The sequence below is a fragment of the Rhinoderma darwinii genome, chromosome 8 (assembly GCF_050947455.1).
Source record: "Rhinoderma darwinii isolate aRhiDar2 chromosome 8, aRhiDar2.hap1, whole genome shotgun sequence".
NCBI classification, from domain to species: domain Eukaryota; kingdom Metazoa; phylum Chordata; class Amphibia; order Anura; family Rhinodermatidae; genus Rhinoderma; species Rhinoderma darwinii.
The window spans coordinates 39,289,292-39,316,672 of NC_134694.1; the positions used below are offsets into that span (position 1 = coordinate 39,289,292).

At 43.9% G+C, this 27,381-nt stretch overlaps 1 protein-coding gene and 1 long non-coding RNA gene across 2 annotated transcripts in view; one reads left to right on the forward strand and one right to left on the reverse strand.

The window, feature by feature from the left end:
* The window catches only part of BTK (Bruton tyrosine kinase), a 477,293-nt gene that overhangs the window by 375,030 nt on the left and 74,882 nt on the right, over nucleotides 1-27,381 (reverse strand). Inside the window, exons 3-4 of the mRNA XM_075835606.1 lie at nucleotides 15,864-15,962; nucleotides 3,621-3,686 (exon numbers count right to left, since the gene is read on the reverse strand). Coding sequence (XP_075691721.1) covers nucleotides 3,621-3,686; nucleotides 15,864-15,962 — 165 coding nt within the window. The remainder of the gene's footprint in view (nucleotides 1-3,620; nucleotides 3,687-15,863; nucleotides 15,963-27,381) is intronic.
* The window catches only part of LOC142659455 (uncharacterized), a 247,664-nt gene that overhangs the window by 114,459 nt on the left and 105,824 nt on the right, over nucleotides 1-27,381 (forward strand). The gene's annotated exons all lie outside the window — the stretch shown is intronic.

Here is a 27,381-nt window from a genome sequence, read left to right on the forward strand (position 1 = left end):
TTATACTGACTGTCATTTGCGTCGACTATTTAGGAAAATCAGCGAAAAATAACATTTGCATAATAATTTGGAACGCGGTGTATAGACTCTGTGGGATGATTGAAACATTTTTATATGGTGGTGTGTAATGTTTGAACATGTGTATAAAAAATACATTTTTACACAGGGGGTTGTGTCTGTTGTGCTTTTACATGTGTATATAAAAATTGCTAATAGGTAGAAAAAGAAATAAAAAAAGGAAATAGAAGAAAAGGAGAAGAGAAAAAGAAAAAAGAAAACATTTTGTATAAAAAATATACAGAAGAATCTTAAAAAAATAATTACGGCAATATAAAACGATAAAAAATGTCCTCACTTTCTGACACTAACTAAAATTTAGTGAATGAACTTCAGTAAAAACAAAACTTAAGGTCCGTCACTAACTGAGGCTAAATCTGTGACGCTATATATTAGTACTAAAAAACGTTATTTTGCATATTACATGTAAACATTGCGTATTACATGTTGTTTTGCCGCACGTATTTGCGTGTGGCAAAACCGTAGCGTAATAAAAGTCTATGATATTCCAGGTATTATCTCATGTCCACACTGCAGTATTTTTCGGGATGTAAATTGACCTGCAGTACGTATTTTCTAAACCGCGGCATGTGAATTTATCTTGCGATTCTGCTTGCAAATTCTATCCCTGTAGTTCTAAAGAAATACGCAGCAAAACCCGCAGCATGAAAACACATCTATTTACGCAGCAAAATGTCAAAACCTTCAGGTGCTTTCTTTTCCTGCGAATTTCTTGGAGTTTCCAGCGGCTTTGTGGCATATTTTCTGCAGCAAAATACGTAACGTGTGCATGTAGTCTAAAGCTACGTTATCTAGAATTTAGGGAACATACTTCAGTAAAAACAAAACTGAACGTCAGTGACTAACTGACGCAAAATCTGTAACACTATATCTAATTACAACAGTAAATTTTGACTAAAACTGTAAAACTACGGTATCACTATTTGACGCTAACTGTAACACTGTATACTTAAGTAAAAAAAACTGTAGTGTAAAAAAATATACTACAGTAAATTTACACTAAGGGTCTGAAACTGCATCGTAATCGGCACTAAAAAAGTCCCAAATTGTCCGCCATTGATTTCAATGGGAAGCAGAGGCATTTTTGTTTTTTGCGAGAGCAGCTTTTAACCACCTTCACACAAAAAAAAGCGGCATTCTCTTTCTTGGAGCTGTTTCCGCCTCTGACTTTCCATTGAAATCAATGGGAGTCAGATAAAAAACAAAAAAACGCACCGCTCATTTGAAGCGTTTGATGTGGTTTTAGCACTGGATTCATTTTACAAAACAACCTACTTTAAAAAAAATTACCAAAAAAGCTGAAGGCAGTCACTGATCAGAGCTTAGCTGCTGCAGGACGTACAAAGAAGTGGAGGCAGGGACAGGGGCAGGGACAGGGAGATTTAGGGACTAGTGACGCTGCTATAAAAACGAAAAAGCAGCAGCACAGTTGATGATGATGATCACTTACACACGGTGAGTTATCAGACAGCAAGATGCAGAAGAGGACGATCACAGCACAGAAGGCCACACTGGTTAGCACGGCACCAGCTTTGCTCACCGTACTTAACTGGAATGTGGTGGGCAGAGCTGGTGCTGGGTGTTTGAAACACCCGCCATGGCTGCAGACCAATTGCAGCGATCTTGGGGGTAACACCAATACTATCGCCCCATAAATACATGGCAGGGATTGGTGTAGGGATGCACGGTGCATCGAAACTTCGATACTGTTTCGATACTGTGCATCCCTAAACAGTTCGATACCGCTATTTCCTGTATTTCGATACTGAGCTGCGCAGCCGCACAGCTCAGTATAGTAATACATGAATGTATGGGAGCGCGGCTGCGGCTGTGTAATTCAGCCACAGCCCCGCTCCTGAGTCATGATAAGCTCGCGGGGTCAGGATTATGCGATGCGGCCAGCGCTGCACTAATGAGCGGCGGCACTGGAGACAGAACATGGCGGGCGCACTACAAAACACCCCCATGTTCTGTTCTCAGTGCCTGAACTGCCGCTAATTAGTGCAGCGCCGGCCGCATCTCCTCATGCTGACCGCGCGCGCACTTCCTGTCAGGAGCGGGGCAATGGCTGTATTACACAGCCGCAGCCCCGCTCTAAAACGACGGAGATCAGAGAAACCTCTCATCTCCGCCGTTATTCCCCTGAATGCTGCGATCACAGCTGACTGCAGCATTCAGGGGAAAATGAGAAGGGGGGATGCCCCTGGATCGCGTCACTGGGAATTTCTGTGACACGATCGAGGGCCATACCATATATGGGCAGACAGCCCAGGGTCTATTGACGGACCCCAGGGCTGTCTTACCATATTTCATGTTGTTAGGACATACCCAAGTATGTCCTAACAACAGCCTGTGTACTATCTGTCCACAGGCTAATATACTGTAATACAGATATATGACAGTACATTAAAGTTGAAAAATAAAGTAAAAACAAAGTAATGTTACATTTAAAAAAAAATACACATTCAGGCCCCATGCACACGACCGTGCCCGCAATCACGGCCCGCGATTGCGGGCACGGCCGGCCGCTGACTGACAGCCGCATTTTCGGGCCGTGCTCCCATACAAAGTTTGGAAGCACGGCCTGCAAAATGCGAAAGAACGGACATGTTCCATATTTCCCGGAACATTTCCACGGCACGGACACCCTTCCGTAGTGCTACGGAAAGGTGTCAGTTTTCAATGAAAGTGAATGGCTCCGTTTTTGCGGACCGCAAAAACTGAGGTTTTTTACGGTCGTGTGCATGGGGCCTCACCTTTTTTACAATAAACATTAAAATAAGTCTCAATACATAAAATATTCACACATTCAGTAATGGCGTGCACAACAATTTTTTTGCATCATTTATGATGTGTGCGCTGTAAAAAACTGAAATAAACACGGCTTTCATTCACTTATTATTGTGGGGCTCGAGGTGCGATGAATTTAACCTCCATGTGCCTCACATTAATAGTAATTAACCCCATCATGTACCTCGCACATTAACACATTATGACTGAGAAACAGTATGGGATTAATTACTATTAATGTGAGGCGCATTCAAAATTCATCGCACCTCGCGCCTCACATCAGAAAACTGAAGATTTTTTTTTTATTATTACTGTTGGCAAAGTATCGAAATTGGTATCGAAATCGCAATACTAAACGAAGTATCGGTATCGAAGTCCAAATTCTGGTATCGTGACATCCCTAGATTGGTGCTGTCCGAAACAACACCAATCTTCCCCATTTTACTTTGCCGCAGTGATTTGTTTTAGCCACAAAAAGCTGCAATTAGCCAATCGTAGTGATCACCAAAGTGAGGGGGGTGGGGCGAAGGCCCTCTGAGCAATAGGTAAAGATAGCTTGCAATCATTCTTACTCGGCAATCGTGTCCTTAGACATAGCTGTATGTTGGATTTCGTTAGGTCTCTAGCTACAGAAACATAACTGTACGTAACATGTCCTTAAGAGGTTAAACACTAGGACAGTAAATAGATATTTTATAACATTTTGTATATCCATTGCAGTCTAACAAAGTTTGTTGCAGAATACGTCTTACCTGGAATGGGTAGGGGAATCGCTCAATGATACTTATCTGTTCAGTATCGGCAAATTCCTCCCTGGTCTGAAATAGCAAGAAAGATTCTTAGTTACAGCATGTTAATGTAAGGCAGTGACATTAACGTTAATTAAAGTTAATTTCTTGTTAAAAAGGTTGGTTGCTTTAAACAACACCCCAGCACATTCTGCAGCATGATACCTATTTCCCCAAAGATAACAGCTGATTGCGATTCAAGCAGCGTGACACCAACGATCAACTGATTGTCAGAGGACCTTTCAGTTGGATTTTGGTTGTCCAAAGCATAGAACCCATTTAAAGAGGCTCTGTCACCACATTATAAGTGGCCTATCTTGTACATAATATGATTGGTGCTTTAATGTAGATTACAGCAGTGTTTTTTATTTAGAAAAACGATAATTTTTGACGGAGTTATGACCTATATTAGATTTATGCTAATGAGTTTCTTAATGGACGACTGGGCATGTTTTTTACTTTTTGACCAAGTAGGCGTTGTGGAGAGAAGTGTATGACGCTGCCCAATCAGCAACATACACTTCTCCCCATTCATTTACACAGCACATAGTGATCTTACTATATCACATAGTGATCTTACTAGATCACTATGTGCAGCCACATAAACACAGCCATGCAGTGGCTTAATAAAAAATTCACGCATTTCTCAGAGTTCCATAAAGCGTTTACCTGCTTGCAGTGCACAGTTAGCGCCATACATACATTGCCTTGAGTGAAATACATTGTCCAAGTAATGTCATTCAGTTCCCTCTTAGTGCCTTACCACCAGGGCATGCCATACTTTGCCCAACAAATACAACCTAGAGTCCCCAGTGACACATTGCCCCTTATCACAGAGAAGCCATCACTAACTTTGTTCCTGCGCTGAGAAAGAACTCTTCTGCACTGTGCAAGACAGCCATGCTGCCATCTTTTGGCAGCAGCTAATCATTTTTAACTGACCTCACTAGTTTACCACAGAGAAGGTTTCGATGCCCATAAGGTACTAAACCTCTTAAGAATGCGGCTCATTTTGCCCTTGAGCAGATCTTTTGGCTTTGCCTCTGCATTCCGTGAACCATTACTTTTTTTTTACCACTAACGTTGCTGTGTGAGGTTTTGTTTTTCTGCATTTCGGGATGTATTTAAATTTTTTTTTAATGGTTATGCTGTGCATAAATGAAACCATTTAATTTATGTTTATGAATTTTTAAAGTGCAATGTACAATAGATTTAGTTCCGCCTTTGTTTTTTTTTTTTGTATGTGTTCTTTCCCCTCCCCATAGTTCTAAATTAATTTTAAAATGTATTGTATGAGTTGCAATGGTTAAGGGAAAATATAATGTATTTATGCATTGTTACGCCTCTGTGTTCCAATGCATTACTACCTGTGTATGTAAAATGCACATACATCTGTTAGGGAATACCTCCATTATGCCCTAACAGGGTATTACATGGGCCAGCTTTAGGGGTCTCTGTTAGGCCCAGGATTGTCCCTTAAAAGCATCAGCCTTGGCGATCAGCTGCTGTACAAGAGAGCTTTCCCTCTTCCTTGTGATGCTATTGATTGTGGCATCAAAAGAGTCAAATGGCCGAATCTTGCACCAGTCCCACCTGTTGCTCCATGGTCGTGTCTGTCAACCACAGCCACGTCTAACCCCTCACGCATGCACAAACACTATAACCTGTATCCAGCTATCTGTTATTAGCCTGTATCTGGCTATTTTGCCATTAGCCTGTATCCAGCTATCCGCTACCAGTCTGTATCCAGCTATCTGCTACAGCCTATGTGCAGCTTTCCGCTGCTAGCCTGCATCCAGCTTCCGTTTTGTATCCTGTTATCCGCTATCAGTCTGCATCCCGCTGTCTACTGCAAGTCTTTATCCAACAATCAGTCTGTACCTGTAATAAGCATGAAGCTTCCTGCCTATTATGAACTGCGTCTTCTGATCCACATCCATCTGCCAAGGTACCATCTGCCAGTGCCTGTACCATCGGTGTGTTACACTTTTGTATCCTGGTCCGCTGGGCCAGCTGCTACTCACACCGGGTCCTCCTCAAGAGGTAGCGATCTAAGGGTATGTTTACTAGCTGTGTTTTCAGCCGTTTTTCAAGGCGTAAACGCCTTGAAAAACGCATGAAGACCGGGAGCTGAACGCCTCCAAACATCTGCCCACTGATTTAAATGGGAAAAAAGGTGTTTAGTTAAAACGGGGCATTTCTTTACGCAGCCGTTTGAAAAAACGGCACGTAAAAAAGCCAAACCGTTGGAGTAGCACAGTGTGTCCACAACCCGCTGTTCATATCAGTTTGCTTAGGCCATGGATCCCAATGGCAATCGAAAACCTACAGTGCAGACTCTCTGTGACACCATCAAGGACTCCAGCGATCGTCAAGATCGAATGCTACAATTTATGAATACTCTGGCTATTCATCAAATGGTTAATTCACCTTCTGCATCTACCATTCTGCAGGCTGCGGTTTTTACAACTCCACTTACTCCTGAAGGGGTTCACCTGCCACTGCATTATAATGGGGACCCCAAAGCTTGTTGTGGGTTCATCAACTAGTGCCAGATCCATTTCCGGCTGCATGCCCACCACTTCCCCACCGACCAAACCAAAAATGCATTTATGGTATGGAGACCTCAAGTTTGCAAGTTTTCCTAGAGACATTCAGGACTGTCTTTGAGGAGTTTGGTCAAACCTCGTCAGCATTAGCAGTCATCCTAAATATCAGCCAGTGCAGTTCTACAGTGGTTCAATACGCTGTTCAGTGCTGGACCCTTGCTGCAGATTTGGCCTGGAACAAAAGGCTCTGGTCAAGGTTGACTGGCCGAATAAAAGACGAGCTGGCAGGTCGTGAATTACCTTCCTCTCTGGATGCACTAATTTCTTTGCCACGAGAATTGACATCTGATTCAGAGAATGTACCCAGGAGTGCTCCCAGAATGCCATGCGTGAGGGAAGGTTCCCCAGACTCACCCCATCCTTCTAGAGAACCCCGCTCACTCAGGTTTCTGAAAAACCTCTGTTTACGGACAATCTCTGTATGTATTGTGATGGAAAAGGCCACTTAGTCAGCAACTGCCTGGTGAAGTCGGGGAAACTCCAGCACCTAGGGATGGTAGGAGGGATTACTCTAGGTGGAGTGAACCTCTCCCCATAGTTGACTATTCCTGTGAAGTTGTCCTGCGGTAACACATCTGCCACCATCCAAGCTCTCTCAAATCTGGTGCTGCAAAATATTTTATCCATTAGGATATGTTGACTCATCTTAGCTCGCCGGTTCTTCATCTGGAGAAACCCTTGGCAGTGGCTTCCATAGATGGCCAAATCGTTAATTTCGCAATTATTTTTGCCACAAGCCTCTGACTCTGCAAGTGGGGGTGCTTCATTTGGAGTGGATCTCCTTCTATGTATTGCCAATCTCCATTAAACCTTGCTACTGTGCCTATCCTGGCTATGGCAGCATGCCGCAGTCCTTGATTGGAACTCCAGCCAAGTTCTTCAGTGGGGTTCAAGCTGCCGTACTAAGTGCCTGGCAAGGTTTAACCCTGCCCCAGCACCGCCTGTGCCACAGAATCTGCCTGTTATTGCCACATCGACCCTATGATTGTCCAGTTGATTTGTTGCCAGGGTTAACTCCTCCTGGGGTCGAGTCCATTCATTGTCCCTGTCAGAGACTCAAGCCATGTCTGAGTACATCAGAAAGAACCTGGAAAGGGGATTTATTAGGAAGTGATCTTTGAGGCCTGGTTTTTCTTTGTCCAGAAGAGGGATGGATCTCTTGTCCGTGCATAGATTATTGTGGTCTCAACAGGATCACAGTAAAAAACAAAAACCCACTACTGTTGATTGGAGAACTCTTCTACAGGATGCGTGGAGCCAAGATCTTCACCTAATTGGAGCACACAGCCTGATTCGCATCCATGAAGATGCCCTTTAATACTCGTGATGGCCACTATGAGTACCTAGTCATACCGTCCGGACTTTCTAATTATCCTGCCGTATGCCAAGAGTTCGTGAATGACATTTTCTGGCATCTGTTATACGTCAATGTGGTGATTTATCCAGATGACATCCGATCTTCTCACCCAATTTGACCACTCACCGGAAACATATTCACCAAGTCTTTCAATGGCTGAGGATAACAATCTCTATGCCAAGCTGGAGAAATGTCTCTTCAAAAGATCCTCCCTTCCCTTTCTGGGCTATATCGTCTCTGATCTGGGATTAAAGATGGATCCAGACTGCCATGTTGAAAAGGCCTCATCCTCAGGGTCTTTGTGCAATTTAGCACTTCCTTAGATTTGTATACTTTTAACAGCAATTTATTTCCCATTTCTCCTCATTGCTGGCTCCTATAACAGCCCTAATAAAAAAGAATAGCTGCCAAGAAGTGGCTGAATCCGCTTTTTTTCAGTTAAAGTAATCCTTTGCTGCTGCTCCTATACTGCAACACCAAGATATCTTCAAGAAATTCTTTCTTGAGATGGATGCCTCTTCTGTTGGTGCAGGTGCGGTCCTGAGCAAAAAAGGTCCTACGGGTAAGACTGTAACCTGCGACTTCTTCTCCAAGTTATTTTCTCCTGCCAGAGAGGAATTATACCATAGGAGACCAGAAGCCACTGGCCATTAAGTTGGCACTGGAAGATTGGAGACATCACTGTAGAGATGCATCCAGTAGTCATTTTCACGGATCATAATAATTTGGTCTATCTACAGACAGCACAGCGTTTGTGTAATGAAAGGGGGGTAAGGAAACAGACAAGTGAGCCCTAATCTACCCGCCACTCAGTCCCTGCCTTTTTGCAACGACCCGCCCTAGGCGACGGGGTACAACAACTGGGCGACGGTCCCTACGCTCAATAAGTGCACGACAGACAAACAGACAAGGGTACACAGAAGCAAGGGAAAAGGGGCAGTTGCCCACGGCAACACCGCGAGCAACAAGAGTGGTGAACGAGCCGAGTCAAACCAGGAGTGTACAAGGTACCAAACGCAGAGCAGGAGAGTAGTGAACAAGCCGAGTCAAACCAGGAGTGTACGAGGTACCAAACGCAGAGCAGGAGAGTAGTCAGTAAGCCAGGGTCGATATGAAGCAGGGTCAAATGGTTAAAGAAGCTGCAGCAGGGCCAGGAAACAAAACAAGAATCACAAGCAAGGAGGAACAGGAAAGGCAGGTATAAATAGACAGAGGGCGGGAGCTAGCTCCGTCTGGCCAGGCTGTGATAGGCTCTCCCACTCTCCCGCTCTCCCACTTTTTTTCCCTTGCAGATTCGTTCCAGCTGAACAGCTGAAGAGGGGGAAGGGGTTAACTGGACACAGGTGGTATAAATTAGTCAGCAGACCTCATTTTGAGCTTGCTCTTTCTGAGCTTGGTGGTTTAAGTGGCTTGTGAACTAAGTGGAGTTCTAAAACCGGATTGTGTTGCTGTACTTCTGTATTGTGTTGCTGTATTTCTGTGTTTGTGAATCTGTTTTGATTGCTAGCAAATAGAAGATAGCAGAAACTCACACAATTTAAAAAAAAAAAATTTGTAAATTTTTTTTTTTTTTTTTTTTCCCTTGCAGATTCGTTCCAGCTGAACAGCTGAAGAGGGGGAAGGGGTTAACTGGACACAGGTGGTATAAATTAGTCAGCAGACCTCATTTTGAGCTTGCTCTTTCTGAGCTTGGTGGTTTAAGTGGCTTGTGAACTAAGTGGAGTTCTAAAACCGGAGTTGAAAAGAGGAGTTGAAGCCCCAGTAAGTACTCTTCTTTTTCTTTGACAATTGTTCGCTGTTTTGGTGTAACTTGGATAATGGATAGCAAGATTGGAGGTTTTCTTCAGTGCACAGTTTGTCATATGTATACACGACTGGAGCCGGAGTTCCAGGGTGAATATCTCTGTGGCAGATGTGAGCATGTTGTTCACCTGGAAGCTCGTATTAGAGATCTGGAGGAGCAGAATGCAACACTGAGGAGGATAGACAATCTTGAGCTGAGCTTGCTGCTCACGGAGCATGCAGTTAGTGGGTTAGAACTGGAGGGTGAAGACATGGGTGAGCAGGATCAGGTAAGTAGCTGGGTTAATGTAGTTAGGGGCAGTAGAAAGGGGTCAAAGACAAGGAAGGCCGATCCGGTTTCTGGCATTCCAAGCAAAATTGCCAGGTTGGGTGATGATGCGAGGGTGTCAGTCTCAGAAAAGGCAGCCCTAGTGGATACTGATCTCCCTAACAGCCGGGAGAACAGCCCAGCTAGTAGTCGGTGGGATGGTAATGCAGGCAAGCCAAGACAATTGATAGTTGTTGGGGATTCTATAATCAGGAAGACGGATAGAATAATTTGTCGCCATGACCGCCTCAACCGAATGGTTTGCTGTCTCCCTGGTGCCAGGGTTCGGCATGTGGTGGAACGGGTGGACAAATTGCTGGGAGGGGCTGGTGATGATCCAGCTGTCGTGGTCCATGTCGGTACCAACGACAGAATAAATGGTAGGTGGAGGAGCCTTAAGAATAATTTTAAAGAACTAGGCTACAAGCTGAAGGGAAGGACCTCCAAGGTTGTATTCTCAGGAATACTGCCTGTGCCATGCGCATCACAGGAAAGACAGCGGGAGCTTAGGGAGTTAAATGCATGGCTGAAGTCTTGGTGTAGAGGAGAAGGATTTGGGTTCCTAGAGCACTGGGCTGACTTTTCATTGGGGTACAAACTGTATTCTGCAGATGATTTGCACCTAAATGGAAGGGGGTCCGCTGTGCTGGGGGAGAGAATTCTAGCTGGGGTGGCGGAGTATTTAAACTAGGGCTGAGGAGGGAGGTCAATGTAGAAAAAAAAGGGGTAGCCAGGTTAGAGAGGGGTCAGACTATATTGGTGGGGGGAGAAACAGAATGTGGGGAGAGGACTAGACAACAAGATAAGGAGATCCTTTCGTTACAAAACATCAGTGTAAATAAAAAGGACCGATTAATGTCAAATCACATTTCTGATAATAAAAGTGAAAAACTGACAGGCAAGTTAAAGTGTATGTTCACAAATGCCAGAAGTCTAGCAAGCAAAATGGGGGAGCTGGAGGCCTTGATACTGGAAGAAAATATAGATATAGTTGGTGTTGCTGAAACATGGCTGGACTCTTCACATGACTGGGCTGTAAATCTACAGGGTTTTACACTTTTTCGTAAAGACAGGACAAATAGGAAAGGTGGTGGTGTATGTCTGTATGTGAGAAGTGATATGAAGGCGAGTGTGAAAGAGACAATAGTGGGTGAAGACTGTGAGGAGGTTGAAACCTTGTGGGTGGAACTAGAAAGGGAGGTAAACACTGAAAAAATTACTTTTGGTGTAATCTATAGACCCCCCAATATAACTGAGGAGATGGAAGGTCAGATATATAAACAGATGGAGCGGGCTGCACAGGCGGGTACTGTAGTGATAATGGGAGATTTTAATTTCCGGGATATTAATTGGTGTCATGGTTCAGCTTCAACTGCAAAGGGGAGACATTTCCTCAACCTGTTGCAGGAAAATTTTATGGGCCAGTTTGTGGAAGACCCGACTAGAGGTGAAGCTCTGTTGGATCTGGTCATTTCTAATAATGCAGATCTTGTTGGGAATGTCAATGTTCGTGAAAACCTCGGTAACAGTGATCACAATATAGTTACATTTTACCTATACTGTAAAAAACAAACGCAGGCTGGGAGGGCAAAAACATTTAATTTTAAGAAAGCCAATTTCCCCAGGATGAGGGCTGCAATTCAGGATATAGACTGGGAAGAACTAATGTCAAATAATGGAACAAATGATAAATGGGAGATTTTCAAATCTACTTTGAGTTATTATAGTGCAAAATTTATTCCTACAGGTAATAAGTATAAACGACTCAAATTAAACCCCACATGGCTTACACCTTCTGTGAAAGGGGCAATACATGACAAAAAAAGGGCATTTAAAAAATACAAATCTGAGGGTACAGCTGTAGCCTTTGTAAAATATAAAGAGCTTAATAAAATCTGTAAAAATGTAATAAAATTAGCAAAAATACAAAATGAAAGGCAGGTGGCCAAGGATAGTAAAACAAATCCTAAAAAATTCTTCAAGCATATAAATGCAAAAAAGCCAAGGTCTGAACATGTAGGACCCCTAGATAATGGTAATGGGGAGTTGATCACAGGGGATCAAGAGAAGGCAGAGTTACTAAATGGGTTCTTTAGCTCTGTATATACAACAGAAGAAAGAGCAGCTGATGTAGCCGGTGCCAGTGCTGTTAATATATCAGTTGATATACTGAATTGGATGAATGTAGAGATGGTCCAAGCTAAATTAAATAAAATAAATGTGCACAAGGCTCCGGGACCAGATGGGTTACACCCTAGAATTCTTAAAGAGCTTAGTTCAGTTATTTCTGTCCCCCTTTTCATAATATTCAGAGAATCTCTAGTGACTGGTATAGTGCCAAGGGACTGGCGCAGGGCAAATGTGGTGCCTATTTTCAAAAAGGGCTCTAGGTCTTCCCCGGGTAATTATAGACCAGTAAGCTTAACATCCATCGTGGGGAAAATGTTTGAGGGGCTATTGAGGGACTATATACAGGATTATGTGACAATAAATAGCATTATAAGTGACAGCCAGCACGGTTTTACTAAGGACAGAAGTTGTCAAACTAACCTAATCTGTTTTTATGAAGAGGTGAGCAGAAGTCTAGACAGAGGGGCCGCTGTGGATTTAGTGTTTTTGGACTTTGCAAAGGCATTTGACACTGTCCCCCATAGACGCCTAATGGGTAAATTAAGGACTATAGGTTTAGAAAATATAGTTTGTAATTGGATTGAGAATTGGCTCAAGGACCGTATCCAGAGGGTTGTGGTCAATGATTCCTTCTCTGAATGGTCCCCGGTTATAAGTGGTGTACCCCAGGGTTCAGTGCTGGGACCACTATTATTCAACTTATTTATTAATGATATAGAGGAAGGGATTAATAGCACTATTTCTATTTTTGCAGATGACACCAAGCTATGTAATATAGTTCAGACTATGGAAGATGTTCATGAATTACAGGCAGATTTAAACAAACTAAGTGTTTGGGCGTCCACTTGGCAAATGAAGTTTAATGTAGATAAATGTAAAGTTATGCATCTTGGTACCAACAACCTGCATGCATCATATGTCCTAGGGGGAGCTACACTGGCGGATTCACTTGTTGAGAAGGATCTGGGTGTTCTTGTAAATCATAAACTCAATAACAGCATGCAGTGTCAATCAGCTGCTTCAAAGGCCAGCAGGATATTGTCGTGTATTAAAAGAGGCATGGACTCGCGGGACAGGGATGTAATAATGCCACTTTACAAAGCATTAGTGAGGCCTCATCTAGAATATGCAGTTCAGTTCTGGGCTCCAGTTCATAGAAAGGATGCCCTGGAGTTGGAAAAAATACAAAGAAGAGCAACGAAGCTAATAAGGGGAATGGAGAATTTAAGTTATAAGGAAAGATTGAAAGAATTAAACCTATTTAGCCTTGAAAAAAGAAGACTAAGGGGGGACATGATTAACTTATATAAATATATTAATGGCACATACAAAAAATATGGTGAAATCCTGTTCCTTGTAAAACCCCCTCAAAAAACAAGGGGGCACTCCCTCCGTCTGGAGAAAAAAAGGTTCAAGCTGCAGAGGCGACAAGGCTTCTTTACAGTGAGAACTGTGAATTTATGGAATAGCCTACCGCAGGAGCTGGTCACAGCAGGGACAGTAGATGGCTTTAAAAAAGGGTTAGATAATTTCCTAGAACAAAAAAATATTAGCTCCTATGTGTAGAAATTTTTCCTTCCCTTTTCCCTTCCCTTGGTTGAACTTGATGGACATGTGTCTTTTTTCAGCCGTACTAACTATGTAACTATGTAACTATGTAACTCCTAAGCCTGCCATCCTGAGTGGTGGAAGATGGAGTCAGTCTCACAGACATAGAAGCAGGTGCAGGCTGATTACCTATGGGCGTGGATACAGACGCTGTGCCTGGCAGATCCTTAACAGTTTGACTCCACGCCAGGCCAGATGAGCGATTTCTTTTGCCCGGTTTAAGTGACTCACCAGTGACGTTTCAGATTCTAGATCTTTTTTTTCTTTTCTTCTCCATCCTGTCCAGACCTCTATGGTGACTTCTCCCGGCCACGATCCATTTCTGCAGCTTTCCCCTCAGATTCTTTCAGCTTCTCACTTTTAAAAAATGTCTGCACCTATAAACGAAGATAAAATTCTGAACACCACTAAATATAATAGCGCCATACACTGTGTCCCTGATTGTAATTGTACCATACAATGTGTCTCATAAACACTGTGCCCCCTGTAGATAGTGCCCCCATAGCCCCCCTGTAGATAGTGACCCTCCCATAGAGCATCTGTAGATAGTGCCCTACATAGAAGCCCCTGCAGATAGTGCCCCACAAATAGCCCCCTGTAGATATTGCCCACATATGGACTCCAGAGCTGCAAGGCAATAGTGCTAACCACTGAGCAACCATGCTGCCCTACATATAGCTCCCTCTATAGATAGTGCTCCACATATAGCCCACCTCCATAGATAGTGCCTCACATATAGCTCCCCCTGTATACAGTGTCCCACATATAGCCCACCCCTGTAGACAGTGCCCTACATATAGCCCCACTGTAGATAGTGCCCCACAGGTAACGCACTCCTGTATATAGTGTCCCACATATAGCCCACCCCTATAGATAGTGCCCTACAAATAGCTCCCCCTATAGATAGTGCTCCACATATAGCCCACCCCTGTATATAGTGTCCCTGATATAGCTCCCCCTGTATATAGTGCTACACATCCCCACATATAGAGCCCCGTGTAGATAGAGCCCCCCTCTAAATAATGCCACTCACAGATTTATTATTAAAAAAAAGAAAACGTTACATACTCACATGATCCCGTTCTCATGCTGTCTGCTGGGGCTGAACGACGCAAGCAGCGCGATGATATCATCGCGCCACTAGCATCATTGGAAGCGCTGATTGGCAGGGCAGAATGACTTGCCCCGCTAATCAGCGCCTTTCAACAGTGGAAGCGGCGCGATGACGTAATCGTGCCGCTAGCATAGTTGAAAGGCACTGATTGGCAGGGTAAGTCATTTTGCCCCGCCAATCAGCGACATTGTAAGGTGCTGAATGGTCGGGTAGCAGTCAGCGGTAATGCATGTATTTGTACCTGCGTGCTATAGACGCAGGTACAATTACTGCAAGAGTGGGTGGCTGTTGCTAGCACTGAGGCCCACTCCGGTGCTAGCGATGCCACCGGGCATGAGAGGGCCCGTGCCACTGGCCCATAAATGTATGAGTCCGGGCGGCGCGGGCCCTATAAAGGCACCACCACCAGGCATGGGGGGGGGGGTTCGTCAGGGAACGGTCCCCCTCATGCCGCAGACCCCGTAGCAACCGCTACGAATGCTACAGTGGTAGTTACGCCACTGGCCACAAGTGGGATATTTATAAAAACTACAGAATCTGGGCAATAAATATTGAGTTGTGTTTTTCTGTTAACACTTGCTATGCTACAGAAAAAAATGGATTCAAATAAAATTTCTGCAAAAAATAAAATAAGAAATTTGTAAATTTCACCTCCTCTTTGCTTTAATTCCTGTGAAACGCCTAAAGGATTAAGAAACTTACTAAATGCTAAATTGAATACTTTGAGGGGTGCAGTTTTTTAAAATATAGCCCCCTCAAAGCTACTTCAGAACTGAACTGGACCCTATTAAAATAGGCTTTTGAACTTTTATATAAAATGCGAGAAATTGTTGCTGAAATTATAAGCCTTGTAACATCCTAGAAAAATAAAAGTATGTCCAAAAAACAATGCTAACATAAAGTAGACATATGGGAAATTTTAATTAGTAACTATTTTGTGTTGTATAACGATCTGTTTTACAAGCAAATACATTCAAATTGGGAAAAATGCAAATTTTTCACATTTTCTCTAAATTTTGGTATTTTTCACAAATAAGTATTGAATTTACCGATCAAATTTTACCCCGGACATAAAGTACACTTCGTCACGAGAAAAAAATCTCAGAATCACTTGGATAGGTGAAGCAATTCAAAAGTTATTACTACATAAAATGACACATGTCATTATCATTTTGGTAAAATTACCTGTTAAAAAGAAGAAAGCTGAAAATACATGCAAAGAAAACAAATTTTGGCAAAAAGAAGTGAAAGACATATTACTCTAAAATAGCCATCTTACCGGTATTTGTCTTTCTGGAGGTGGGTTTTCTTCAGGCTTGACACACTCCACACAAATGACCTTTTCTAGATCAACTGACCCCTTCTTACTTCCTCGACGCTGTGAATTAAACATACAAATAAGATTCTGCATTAAATTTTTTATATTAAAGGCTATGTACGCATTTGAAATAATTCTTTTTTTTTAAGTAGAAATGTTTATCAGTGTGTTTAGTGCAACTTTCTAAGTAATTTTTATGAAAAAATATTTTTACTTTTTGAGGTACAGCTGCTCTTTTTCCAAAAGTTTTGGATTTTAGTGAAAATGTAAAGGATCTGCCAGGCACTACGTCTGGGTATACTTCCAGGATTAATCAGTCGAAACCTGAGGCCAGACCTCTGAGACTGACACCTGCTCCCACCAATCAGGGTGGCAGGCTCAGGAGTGGGAGAGCCTATCGCGGCCTGGTCAGTCAGAGTTAGCTCCGCCCCCTGTCCATTTATACCTGCCGTTTTCTCTTCCTCCTTGCTTGTTATTCTTCTTGGATTCCTGGCCCCACTGCTGCCTTGCTCCAGCCTGCTTCTGCCGTGCTTCTGCCTTGCTTCAGTTCCGTTTATCCTGCGTTGCTCTGCCCCTGGCTTGCTTCTGCTCCGTGCTCCCGTTTGTATACTCCACTACTTCCTGATCCTGACTGGCTCATTCACCGCTCCGTTTCCTCGCGGCGTTCCGTGGGCTACTGTATTCCCTTGCGTGTTCCCTGTTTGTACTCCCTTGCACTTAGACAGCGTAGGGACCGCCGCCAAGTTGTACCCCGTCGCCTAGGGCGGGTCGATGCAAGTAGGCAGGGACAGGGCGGTGGGTAGATTAGGGCTCACTTGTTCCCTTCACCTCCTTCCTGCCATTACATAATAACAAGCCCTTACCTAGTCTACCATTTCTTCTACGCTGACGCTATCATGGACCCCCTTGAGACCCTGACCCAGCAGATGCAGGGCCTCTCCCTACAGGTCCAGGCCCTGGCTCAGAGGGTCAATCAGTCTGACGCTGCCTTTGTAGTACCCCTCACCTCACCTTTAGAACCCAACCTCAAGTTACCTGACCGGTTCTCAGGGGACTTTTCTCTCCTTCCGGGAGAGTTGCAGACTTTATTTCCGCCTAAGACCTCACTCCTCAGGTTCCGAGAACCAGCGGGTGGGTATCATTATATCCCGACTCCAGGAAGGGCCCCAAGAGTGGGCCTTCTCCTTGGCTCCTGACGCCCCTGAACTTTCCTCCGTTGATCGGTTTTTCTCTGCCCTCGGTCTCATTTACGACGAGACTGACAGGACTGCCTTAGCCGAGAGTCAGCTGGTGACCTTACGTCAGGGTAGGAGACCGGTTGAGGAATACTGTTCTGATTTTAGAAAGTGGTGCGTAGCTTCTCGGTGGAACGACCCGGCCCTTAAGTGCCAGTTTAGGTTAGGATTATCTGACGCCCTGAAGGATCTGCTGGTTAGCTACCCCTCTTCTGACTCCCTAGACCAGGTTATGGCCCTAGCAGTACGACTTGACCGACGTCTCAGGGAACGTCAGCTTCAACGTTTCAATGTTTTCCCCTCTGACTGCCCTGCGATTCCCCCCGAGGTCCCGTCTCCTCGCTCTTCCACGGAGGACTTGGAGGTACCTATGCAACTCGGGGCCTCCATGTCCCCTCGACAACGTAGAGAGTTTCGCAGGAAGAATGGTCTCTGCTTCTATTGTGGGGACGACAAGCATCTACTGAACACCTGTCCCAGGCGCAAGAATAAGCAGCCGGAAAACTTCCGCGCCTAAGTGATCATCGGGGAGGTCACTTGGGCGCACAGGTATTTCCCGTTAATACTAAACGCAATAAGATTTTGCTTCCCATTCAGGTCTCGTTTGCTAGCCGGTCTGCCACTGGCAGTGCCTTCGTGGATTCGGGCTCATCTGCTAATATCATGTCTGTGGAATTTGCTATGTCTCTAAAAATGCCTTTTATTGATTTGCCTTATCCTGTCCCTGTAGTAGGTATCGACTCCACTCCTCTTGCTAATGGTTATTTTACTCAGCATACTCCTGTTTTTGAACTCCGTGTTGGCTCCATGCATTTGGAGCAGTGCTCTGTACTGGTGATGCAGGGATTATCGTCTGATCTGGTATTAGGTCTTCCCTGGTTGCAGCTGCATAATCCCACGTTTGATTGGAATACTGGGGATCTCACCAAATGGGGTAGTGATTGCCTGATGTCATGTCTTTCGGTTAACTCTATTTCTCCCCGGGAGGAGGTAAACACGCTTCCTGAGTTTGTTCAGGACTTCGCTGATGTGTTTTCTAAGGAGGCCTCCGAGGTGTTGCCCCCTCATAGAGATTACGATTGCGCCATCGATTTGGTGCCTGGTGCCAAGCTTCCTAAGGGGAGGATATTTAATCTTTCATGTCCTGAACGTAAAGCTATGAGGGAGTATATCCAAGAATGCCTGGCCAAGGGTTTCATTCACCCCTCGACTTCTCCTGTAGGTGCTGGCTTCTTCTTCGTGGGTAAGAAGGATGGTGGTCTTAGGCCGTGCATTGATTATCGGAACTTGAATAAGGTCACAGTAAGGAACCAGTATCCCCTTCCTTTGATTCCGGATCTTTTTAATCAGGTTCAGGGGGCCCAATGGTTCTCTAAGTTCGATCTACGGGGGGCATATAACCTTATCCGCATCAAAGAGGGGGATGAGTGGAAAACTGCGTTCAACACGCCCGAAGGTCATTTTGAATACCTAGTCATGCCCTTTGGGTTGTGTAATGCCCCTGCCGTCTTCCAGAATTTTATTAATGAAATTCTGAGAGATTACCTGGGTAATTTTCTTGTAGTGTACCTTGATGACATACTGGTGTTTTCCAAGGACTGGTCCTCGCACGTGGAGCATGTCAGGAAGGTCCTCCAGGTCCTTCGGGAAAATAATCTGTTTGCGAAGACCGAAAAATGTGTGTTTGGGGTACAGGAGATACCATTTTTAGGTCAAATCCTCACTCCTCATGAATTCCGCATGGACCCTGCCAAGGTTCAGGCTGTGGCGGAATGGGTCCAACCTGCCTCCCTGAAGGCGCTACAGTGTTTTTTGGGGTTCGCTAACTATTACAGGAGATTTATTGCCAACTTCTCGGTCGTCGCTAAGCCTCTTACGGACCTCACTCGCAAGGGTGCTGATGTCCTCCATTGGCCCCCTGAGGCCGTCCAGGCTTTTGAGACCCTCAAGAAGTGCTTTATCTCGGCCCCCGTGCTGGTTCAGCCCAACCAAAGGGAGCCATTTATTGTGGAGGTTGACGCGTCCGAGGTGGGAGTGGGGGCCGTCTTGTCCCAGGGTACCAGCTCCCTCACCCATCTCCGCCCCTGTGCTTACTTCTCTAGGAAGTTTTCGCAAACGGAGTGTAACTATGATATTGGCAACCGCGAACTTTTAGCCATTAAATGGGCTTTTGAAGAGTGGCGTCACTTCTTGGAGGGGGCCAGACACCAGGTAACGGTCCTTACTGACCACAAGAATCTGGTTTTCCTAGAATCTGCCCGGAGGCTTAATCCTAGACAAGCTCGTTGGGCACTGTTCTTTACCAGATTTAATTTCTTGGTTACCTATAGGGCTGGGTCCAAAAATATTAAGGCTGATGCACTGTCACGTAGTTTCATGGCTAATCCTCCTTCTGAGAAGGATCCTGCTTGTATTTTACCCCCTGGTATAATTGTTTCTGCCACTGATTCTGACTTAGCCTCTGACATCGCGGCTGATCAAGGTTCAGCTCCCGGGAACCTCCCTGGGGACAAACTGTTTGTCCCCCTGCAATACCGGCTAAGGGTACTCAGGGAAAACCATGACTCCGCTCTATCTGGTCATCCTGGCATCTTGGGTACCAAACTCCTCATTACCAGAAACTATTGGTGGCCTGGGTTGCCTAAAGACGTTAGGGCTTACGTCGCCGCTTGTGAGGTCTGTGCTAGGTCCAAGACCCCTAGGTCCCGACCTGCAGGCTTACTACGTTCCTTGCCCATTCCCCAGAGACCTTGGACCCATATCTCCATGGATTTTATCACCGATTTGCCTCCATCTCAGGGCAAGTCGGTGGTGTGGGTGGTAGTAGACCACTTCAGCAAGATGTGCCACTTTGTGCCCCTTAAGAAACTACCTAACGCCAAGACGTTAGCTTATTTGTTTGTGAAACACATTCTGCGTCTCCATGGGGCCCCAGTCAATATAGTTTCAGACAGAGGGGTACAATTTGTTTCCTTATTTTGGAGAGCTTTTTGTAAAAAGTTGGAGATTGATCTATCCTTCTCCTCCGCCTTCCATCCCGAAACTAATGGCCAAACAGAAAGGACTAACCAATCCCTGGAACAATATTTAAGGTGTTTCATTTCTGACTGTCAATTTGATTGGGTCTCATTCCTTCCCCTCGCCGAATTTTCCCTGAATAACCGGGTCAGTAACTCGTCAGGGGTCTCCCCGTTTTTCTGTAATTTCGGGTTTAATCCTAGGTTCTCCTCCGTTTCCCCTGGTTGTTCCAATAATCCCGAGGTAGAGGACGTTCATCGGGAACTGTGCAAAGTCTGGGCCCAGGTTCAGAAGAACCTAGAGACGTCCCAGAGCGTACAAAAGATTCAGGCTGATTGTAGAAGTTCTGCTAACCCCCGGTTTGTCGTCGGGGATCTGGTGTGGTTGTCGTCGAGGAACTTGCGCCTTAAGGTCCCGTCCAGGAAGTTTGCTCCCCGATTTATTGGACCTTATAAGGTCATTGAAGTCCTCAACCCTGTATCCTTCCGTCTGGAGCTGCCCCCATCCTTTCGCATACACGACGTCTTCCATGCCTCCCTCCTGAAACGCTGCTCCCCGTCCTGGTCCCCCTCGAGGAAACCTCCTGTTCCCGTTCTCACCCCTGAGGGGGTGGAATTCGAGGTGGCCAAGATTGTGGACAGTAGGATGATCCAGGGCTCCCTCCAGTACCTGGACCATTGGAGAGGATACGGGCCGGAGGAGAGGACTTGGGTACCTGCTCGAGATGTTCACGCTGGGGTATTGATAAGGAGGTTCCACCTTCTCTTCCCCACTAAACCGGGTCCTCTTAGTAAGGGTCCGGTGGCCCCTCATAAAAGGGGGAGTACTGTAAAGGATCTGCCAGGCACTACGTCTGGGTATACTCCCAGGATTAATCAGTCGAAACCTGAGGCCAGACCTCTGAGACTGACACCTGCTCCCACCAATCAGGGTGGCAGGCTCAGGAGTGGGAGAGCCTATCGCGGCCTGGTCAGTCAGAGTTAGCTCCGCCCCCTGTCCATTTATACCTGCCGTTTTCTCTTCCTCCTTGCTTGTTATTCTTCTTGGATTCCTGGCCCCACTGCTGCCTTGCTCCAGCCTGCTTCTGCCGTGCTTCTGCCTTGCTTCAGTTCCGTTTATCCTGCGTTGCTCTGCCCCTGGCTTGCTTCTGCTCCGTGCTCCCGTTTGTATACTCCACTACTTCCTGATCCTGACTGGCTCATTCACCGCTCCGTTTCCTCGCGGCGTTCCGTGGGCTACTGTATTCCCTTGCGTGTTCCCTGTTTGTACTCCCTTGCACTTAGACAGCGTAGGGACCGCCGCCAAGTTGTACCCCGTCGCCTAGGGCGGGTCGTTGCAAGTAGGCTGGGACAGGGCGGTGGGTAGATTAGGGCTCACTTGTTCCCTTCACCTCCTTCCTGCCATTACAGAAAACTTGAAATTTGAAAAGCACAAATTGCTCAAAATGGCAGCCGCCATGTTACAGATCGGATAAAGACAAGGAAACAGAAAATAAGGATCACAATAAATGGATGCGGGAGCTCTGGCGGACTTCCTCCACCCTCCCTCTAGTGCTGCTAATCATGAGGAATATAGGTGTGAGTCACTGATGACAGTCATGAGTCATAGCCACAATAAACAGCCCAACTAGGAAAAGCTGCTGGAAGAAAAGAAGAAATGATCCAGCGCTGAGTCGTACTTTGGATTTAAAAAGGAAGCAGTATTCCCGCCTTTATTGGGGTATTGAAATAAAATTGAAGGGAGACGCAGTCCCAAGACGTGTGTGGATAGAAGGCGGTTTGCCCTGGCCTACGCGTTTCAAGCACGAGCTGTGCTCTTACTCATGGCAAAGAGAATGTGAAAGCACTTCCTACCTTGCCTGCTAGATATACAAAGATAATGAATATGGGAAATTCAGGTGAGTGATTAACCCTTGATGCTGATACTGTAGGTGAAATTTGCCTGCAGGATGAAACAGCATAGGTATATGTAATCAAAGAAGTTTGTGTTACATACTAAAAAATCTATGGATAAAACTACTCAAGGTACTAGGTGTTACATACAATACCTTGAGTCGTATAAATCACACAGCAGGCAAGGCAGTAATTGCCTCACGATACATACAAGATATATCACAGATGTTACATTTGCGCGGCAAAAAATTTATTAAAAACAACATATATAACACAATTTTCAGTCTGACTTGATTTCTATTGTTGCATATTTGAATTAGCATGAAAGATGTTAATAATATACGACACAAGTATGCAAACAAATCGGAAATATAATTAAAATAAAAAAAAGAGATTAAATATATATATACACAAAAATGACCAAAGGAACACTATGTAAAATGTGTATGTGTGACAGTTATAGACTATCAAAACATTTAAATACATCATTAAATGCTAATAAGTTAAATCCTAAGCCGTAGGTATTTCATTGGGAGTGGTTGGAGAAAAAAAAAAAAAAAAACCTCGATGTTAGTTAGGTCTGAATGAGGCTCTAAAAATTTCCATGCGATTATATAAAAAAAAAATATATTGATCTCAGAATTTTTATGTATATTTTGCGTTTGTAGTTTGTTAATTACAAAAACGATTCTCGTGGTTGTGATTAGTTAGTAAAGCCTGCTGAATATTATAAGCATTTATTCCAAAATATATTCTTTTAAGGGACCCTTAAAGGTTCTATTAGGCAAAATATATATACTAGATGAGATAAACTTCGTACGTGAGTATCTGTAGCCTGGGGTACATGCAAGTTTGGAGTAAGAAAGACTGCATAAAAATAGTTGATCCTATAGCTAATCTCGTGCCAAATTAATTCCATAGTCTAATTTCGGAATTAGACCCCCTAGTTGATATACCTCCTCAAGGAAATATCATTGTTACCGGTTCTAGTGAATCAAAAATGTATACCGTAAAAAGGCAAGATACCTAGCGTTGCTGATGGCGCTGTCCAACATACGTGGTGCTGAATGCGCTTCAGACTGTAACCTACAATACCTATTTAGGAAATGTAAAATAGATGATATAAAATCCATGTTTTAATACCTACATCCCAAATAAAATGTAAATATGGGTCAAAAATTGAATGGACTATATAAAAATTGTATGCCCTAAAGTCAATCCCATAATGAATATTTCATGGAATGAAGCCTACAGAGTGAGCCCCCTACTTAACATATCTCCGTGGTGAAACACCATATCTATAGATTTCAATGAATCAGGAATATATATAATGTATTGTGGAAATACCTGGCATTGCTGTTGACACTGTCCATAATATGTGGTGCTGAATATGCTTAAAGCCACAGCATTCAATGCCATTTGTAACGGGTGATTCTGGAGTATGACCGATACAATAAGTTCCCCACAGTTGATATAACTCTCTAGCAACACACTGTTTCTGTTGATTCTAGTAAATCGAAAAAATACGGGTAGAGGAAAAGCTGCTGCTTTGTGGGGATACAGATAGGAGAGTGAACGTCAGACAGAGAGTGAGAGATAGTAAAACACAGAACACAGCTAGATAGTGGATAAGTGTCAGTGGGTGTGTTTCGTAGTGTGGAGAAGAAAATTTTTTGATTTACAATAATTTGATAGATAGATTTTAGAGAGAGATAGGAGTCAGTCAGTGCCAGCGTGTTAGTTAGGCAGGCACAGGCAGCAATTGCTGTGAGCGAGCGCTGTTGAAGCTATACAATTCTTAAATTAATTTGTGATTCACCAATCTTCATCACATTATTCACAAATCTTCTTCAATAATATTAATCCTGGTGCAGATATCGTGTCGTTGCCTTCAGAAACAGACGTCATGGACATGATGTCACTTAGTGTTTTGCATATATCTAATAGTGCCACAAAAAAATGTCTCAATGCCATGTATGTCTTTAGTATTCAAAATGCTAATTGTTTATACTGATACCCAAATCACAAGGTAATTGAGTGTCACAGATTTATTACACACACTTAGGCTATGTTCACACGGAGTATTTTGGGGGAGGAATATCTGCCTCAAAATTCCGTTTGGAACTTTGAGGCAGATATTCCTCTCCCTGCACGCCGATTTTCGCGGCAATTATCGCGCCGTTTTTCGCCCGCGGCCATTGAGCGCCGCGGGCATAAAACAGCGAGATATACGCTTTCTCCTGCCTCCCATTGAAGTCAATGGGAGGTCGGAGGCGGAAGCTCCCGAAGATAGGGCATGCCGCTTCTTTTTCCCGCGAGGCAGCTTTACTGCTCGCGGGAAAAAGACGCCGACGCCTCCCATTGAAATCAATGGGAGGCGTTCTCGGGCCGTTTCTGCCGAGTTTTGCGACGCGGTTTCCGCGTCAAAAAACTCGGCAAAATACCCCGTGTGAACATAGCCTTAGGCCACTTTCACAGGAGTATTTTGGTCAGTATTTTGCTTCAGTATTTGTAAGCCAAAACTAGGAGTGGAACCTACACAGAGAAAAAGTATAATGGAAAGATTTCCACATCTTCCATGTTTTAGACCCACTGCTGGTAGTGGCTTACAAACACTGAAACAAAATACTGACCTAAATATTGCTGAGTGAAAGAAACATATGTGTTTATTCAGATGCTGCAGTTGAGGCGGCCAAGACCGACCGGCATGGTAAAAAACGCACGCCATGTTATAGCAAATTGCAGCATTCCACAGCTAGCACAGGTGGCAATTTGTGGTAAAACCTTGCAGTTCTCTGCCCTGTGACAAAAAAACCGCTGCTCAACTTCAACATCTGAATGCACTCTTAATATTGGGTGTGTGAGGAACATGTCTCTACTTGCAGAGTCCAGTTAAAATTTGTAAAAAAAACAAATTTCAAAATGCCATAAAATTGCAAACAAGTTCATAATGAAGAGATTGCAATATCATATTTCTTTTACAAATTGTATGAGAGAAGACCCAAAAAGACCCCCAAAAGTTATTTTAATCATGAAGGTGAGCTGGGTGTCTCCAACAAGGGGTGGAGAGGACAGCTGTAGCCACAAAAGGGCATAAATTAGGGTATAAATTAGGCTTCATTCATATCTGCATCAGGACTCCCGTTCATGGGTTCCGTCTGAGCTTTCTGTCAGGGGAACCCATGAACGGAATCCAAACGGAAACCATAGATTTCTGTTTGCATCACCATTGATTTCAATGGTGACGGATCTGATGCAAATTGTTTCCGTTTGTCACCGTTGTTTAAGGGTTCTGTTGTTTTGATGGAATGAATAGCGCAGTCGACTATGGTATTGATTCTGTCAAATGACGGAACCGATAAAAAACAGTGGCAAGTGGAAACCATTTTCACCGGATGGAAATCTATGGTGATGCAAACGGATACCTATGGTTTCCGTTTCTTTCAGTCTGGATTCCTGATGGAAAGCTCCATGAATGGAGTCCCAACGCAGATGTGAACGAAGCCTAACCCAAGTATAGGTCAGAGGCGAGGATGCACTTACTTGAAGAGGAAAGACTTAAAGAGAAAGAAGACTGTTAAAGCATACTTGTCATTTTAGGTGACTTTTTAAAATAGGATATGTGTGTACATGAGGAATAACACTATTTCTGGCCATTATATGACATCCATTTTTTAGTAGTATTCCCCTCTGCTTGCGCTATTTGTATTTCTCAGTTTTCCCTGAGCTAGTGGGTGGAGCCTAGCTTCTATCTATACACTGCACAAAGAGAAGAATCCTGCTCTCCTATATCTTTCTGTCACATATATTGAAGAAGCAGCAACATGAAGGGTATTATACTGCAGTAACGAGTAATGTAGCTGTGAATTCAGCACTAGAGCGAGATCAAACACTTCATATGAGCAGCAGTGGCTGTGTTTGTGTCTCTCTGCCCCATTCTCTCTCTCACTCTGCTCCTTCTTCCTTTTCCCCAGCCTCTCTCTGTAAACTTCTATGGGCAGCTGAAACCTTGTCCCTCAGGGAGCTAATAGTACGTCTTGTCTTCAGGAGACAGAAAAAGCAGTAAATTCAGAGTGAGGGAAAAGTTAGGGAGTGGGGGGGGGAGAGCAAAGGAGCATGCTAAGTATAGAAAGAGGCCTTTTGTCTCTAATAAGATATATTACAAAGTTTCTTATATTTACTTATACTATTGATTTATCCAAAGTTTGTTCAAAGTGCAGTGCATATTTAAAGGAAGTAGAGACAAAGGTGTGAATTGTCCTATAATTGGTTACTATATTTAATTAATTTGCTTTCTATGTATGTATGTTTATGGATGTCTTATAACTGTAGTAGAATGTTATTGTCCTAATGAAATATAAGATTTGATACACTCACTCTTTTCAGGATTGTGCCTAACCTTATAATTAGCTCAGAGAAAAGACAAAAAGAAGATGCTTCATAGGGCATGAAATGAAAATAAATCTTTACCTTTTGGTGGGCACAACAGACTGCTGGTTTTTAGATTAGTAGCTGCAGTCAGCAAAGTGTCCAGTAACAGTAGCTCTGAAATTTTCAATATTTCGTACAGGAGAAGTAGAGAATTCTCCTTGTGGTGCTGCCCTTCACGTCAATCACAAGTACACACAATCAACTGGTTAGATAGATTTAAAGATTATTTATTTGTGGGAAAAGTATGAAGTTTTTTTTTTTGTTTTTTTTTATTGTACCAGCCCCTTATTCAGGTTAAAAGACAATGGGGAATATTTATCAAAGTAGTGTAAAAGAAAAGTGGAGTAGTTGCCCATAGCAACCATTCAGATTCCATCTCTTATTTTCCAAAGGACGACCCGAAGGGCAGTGGCTCAAATAGAATTATCTTTTACTCCTAAACTGAATATTTAAGACTCTATAAACTTAAAATTAGACCCAGTCGGAAGAGTGAAATTCTTAAATGCGGACAACATGACTATCCCTGGACATCTCGCATCAGAGAAAAAAAGGCTTGGACTAGATTGATTATAACTTCTCTGTTGTTTTTCCAACAGAGCAATGTCTGGTGGCTGTTCCTGTTCCTCTCCCTCCCATTATTGAAGTAACATGTATGCTCGTCTAAATTGGGCAGTTGTTCTGATGTAGAGATCCCAATCTCCCCTATAGACATTAATTTAAAACAACGTTTTGGCTGACTGTACTAGAGGGAGTGTAGGTGTCTACTGTTTTACATTGAACTCGATAATAAACTAGCATGCAGTAAGCTCCTTTATTCCCCCTAGTGGTGGTTGCAGGCGGCCAGAATATTGGAGCAGATTTACTAATACTGTCTTAAATTTAGTCATCTAAGAGTTAGATTAG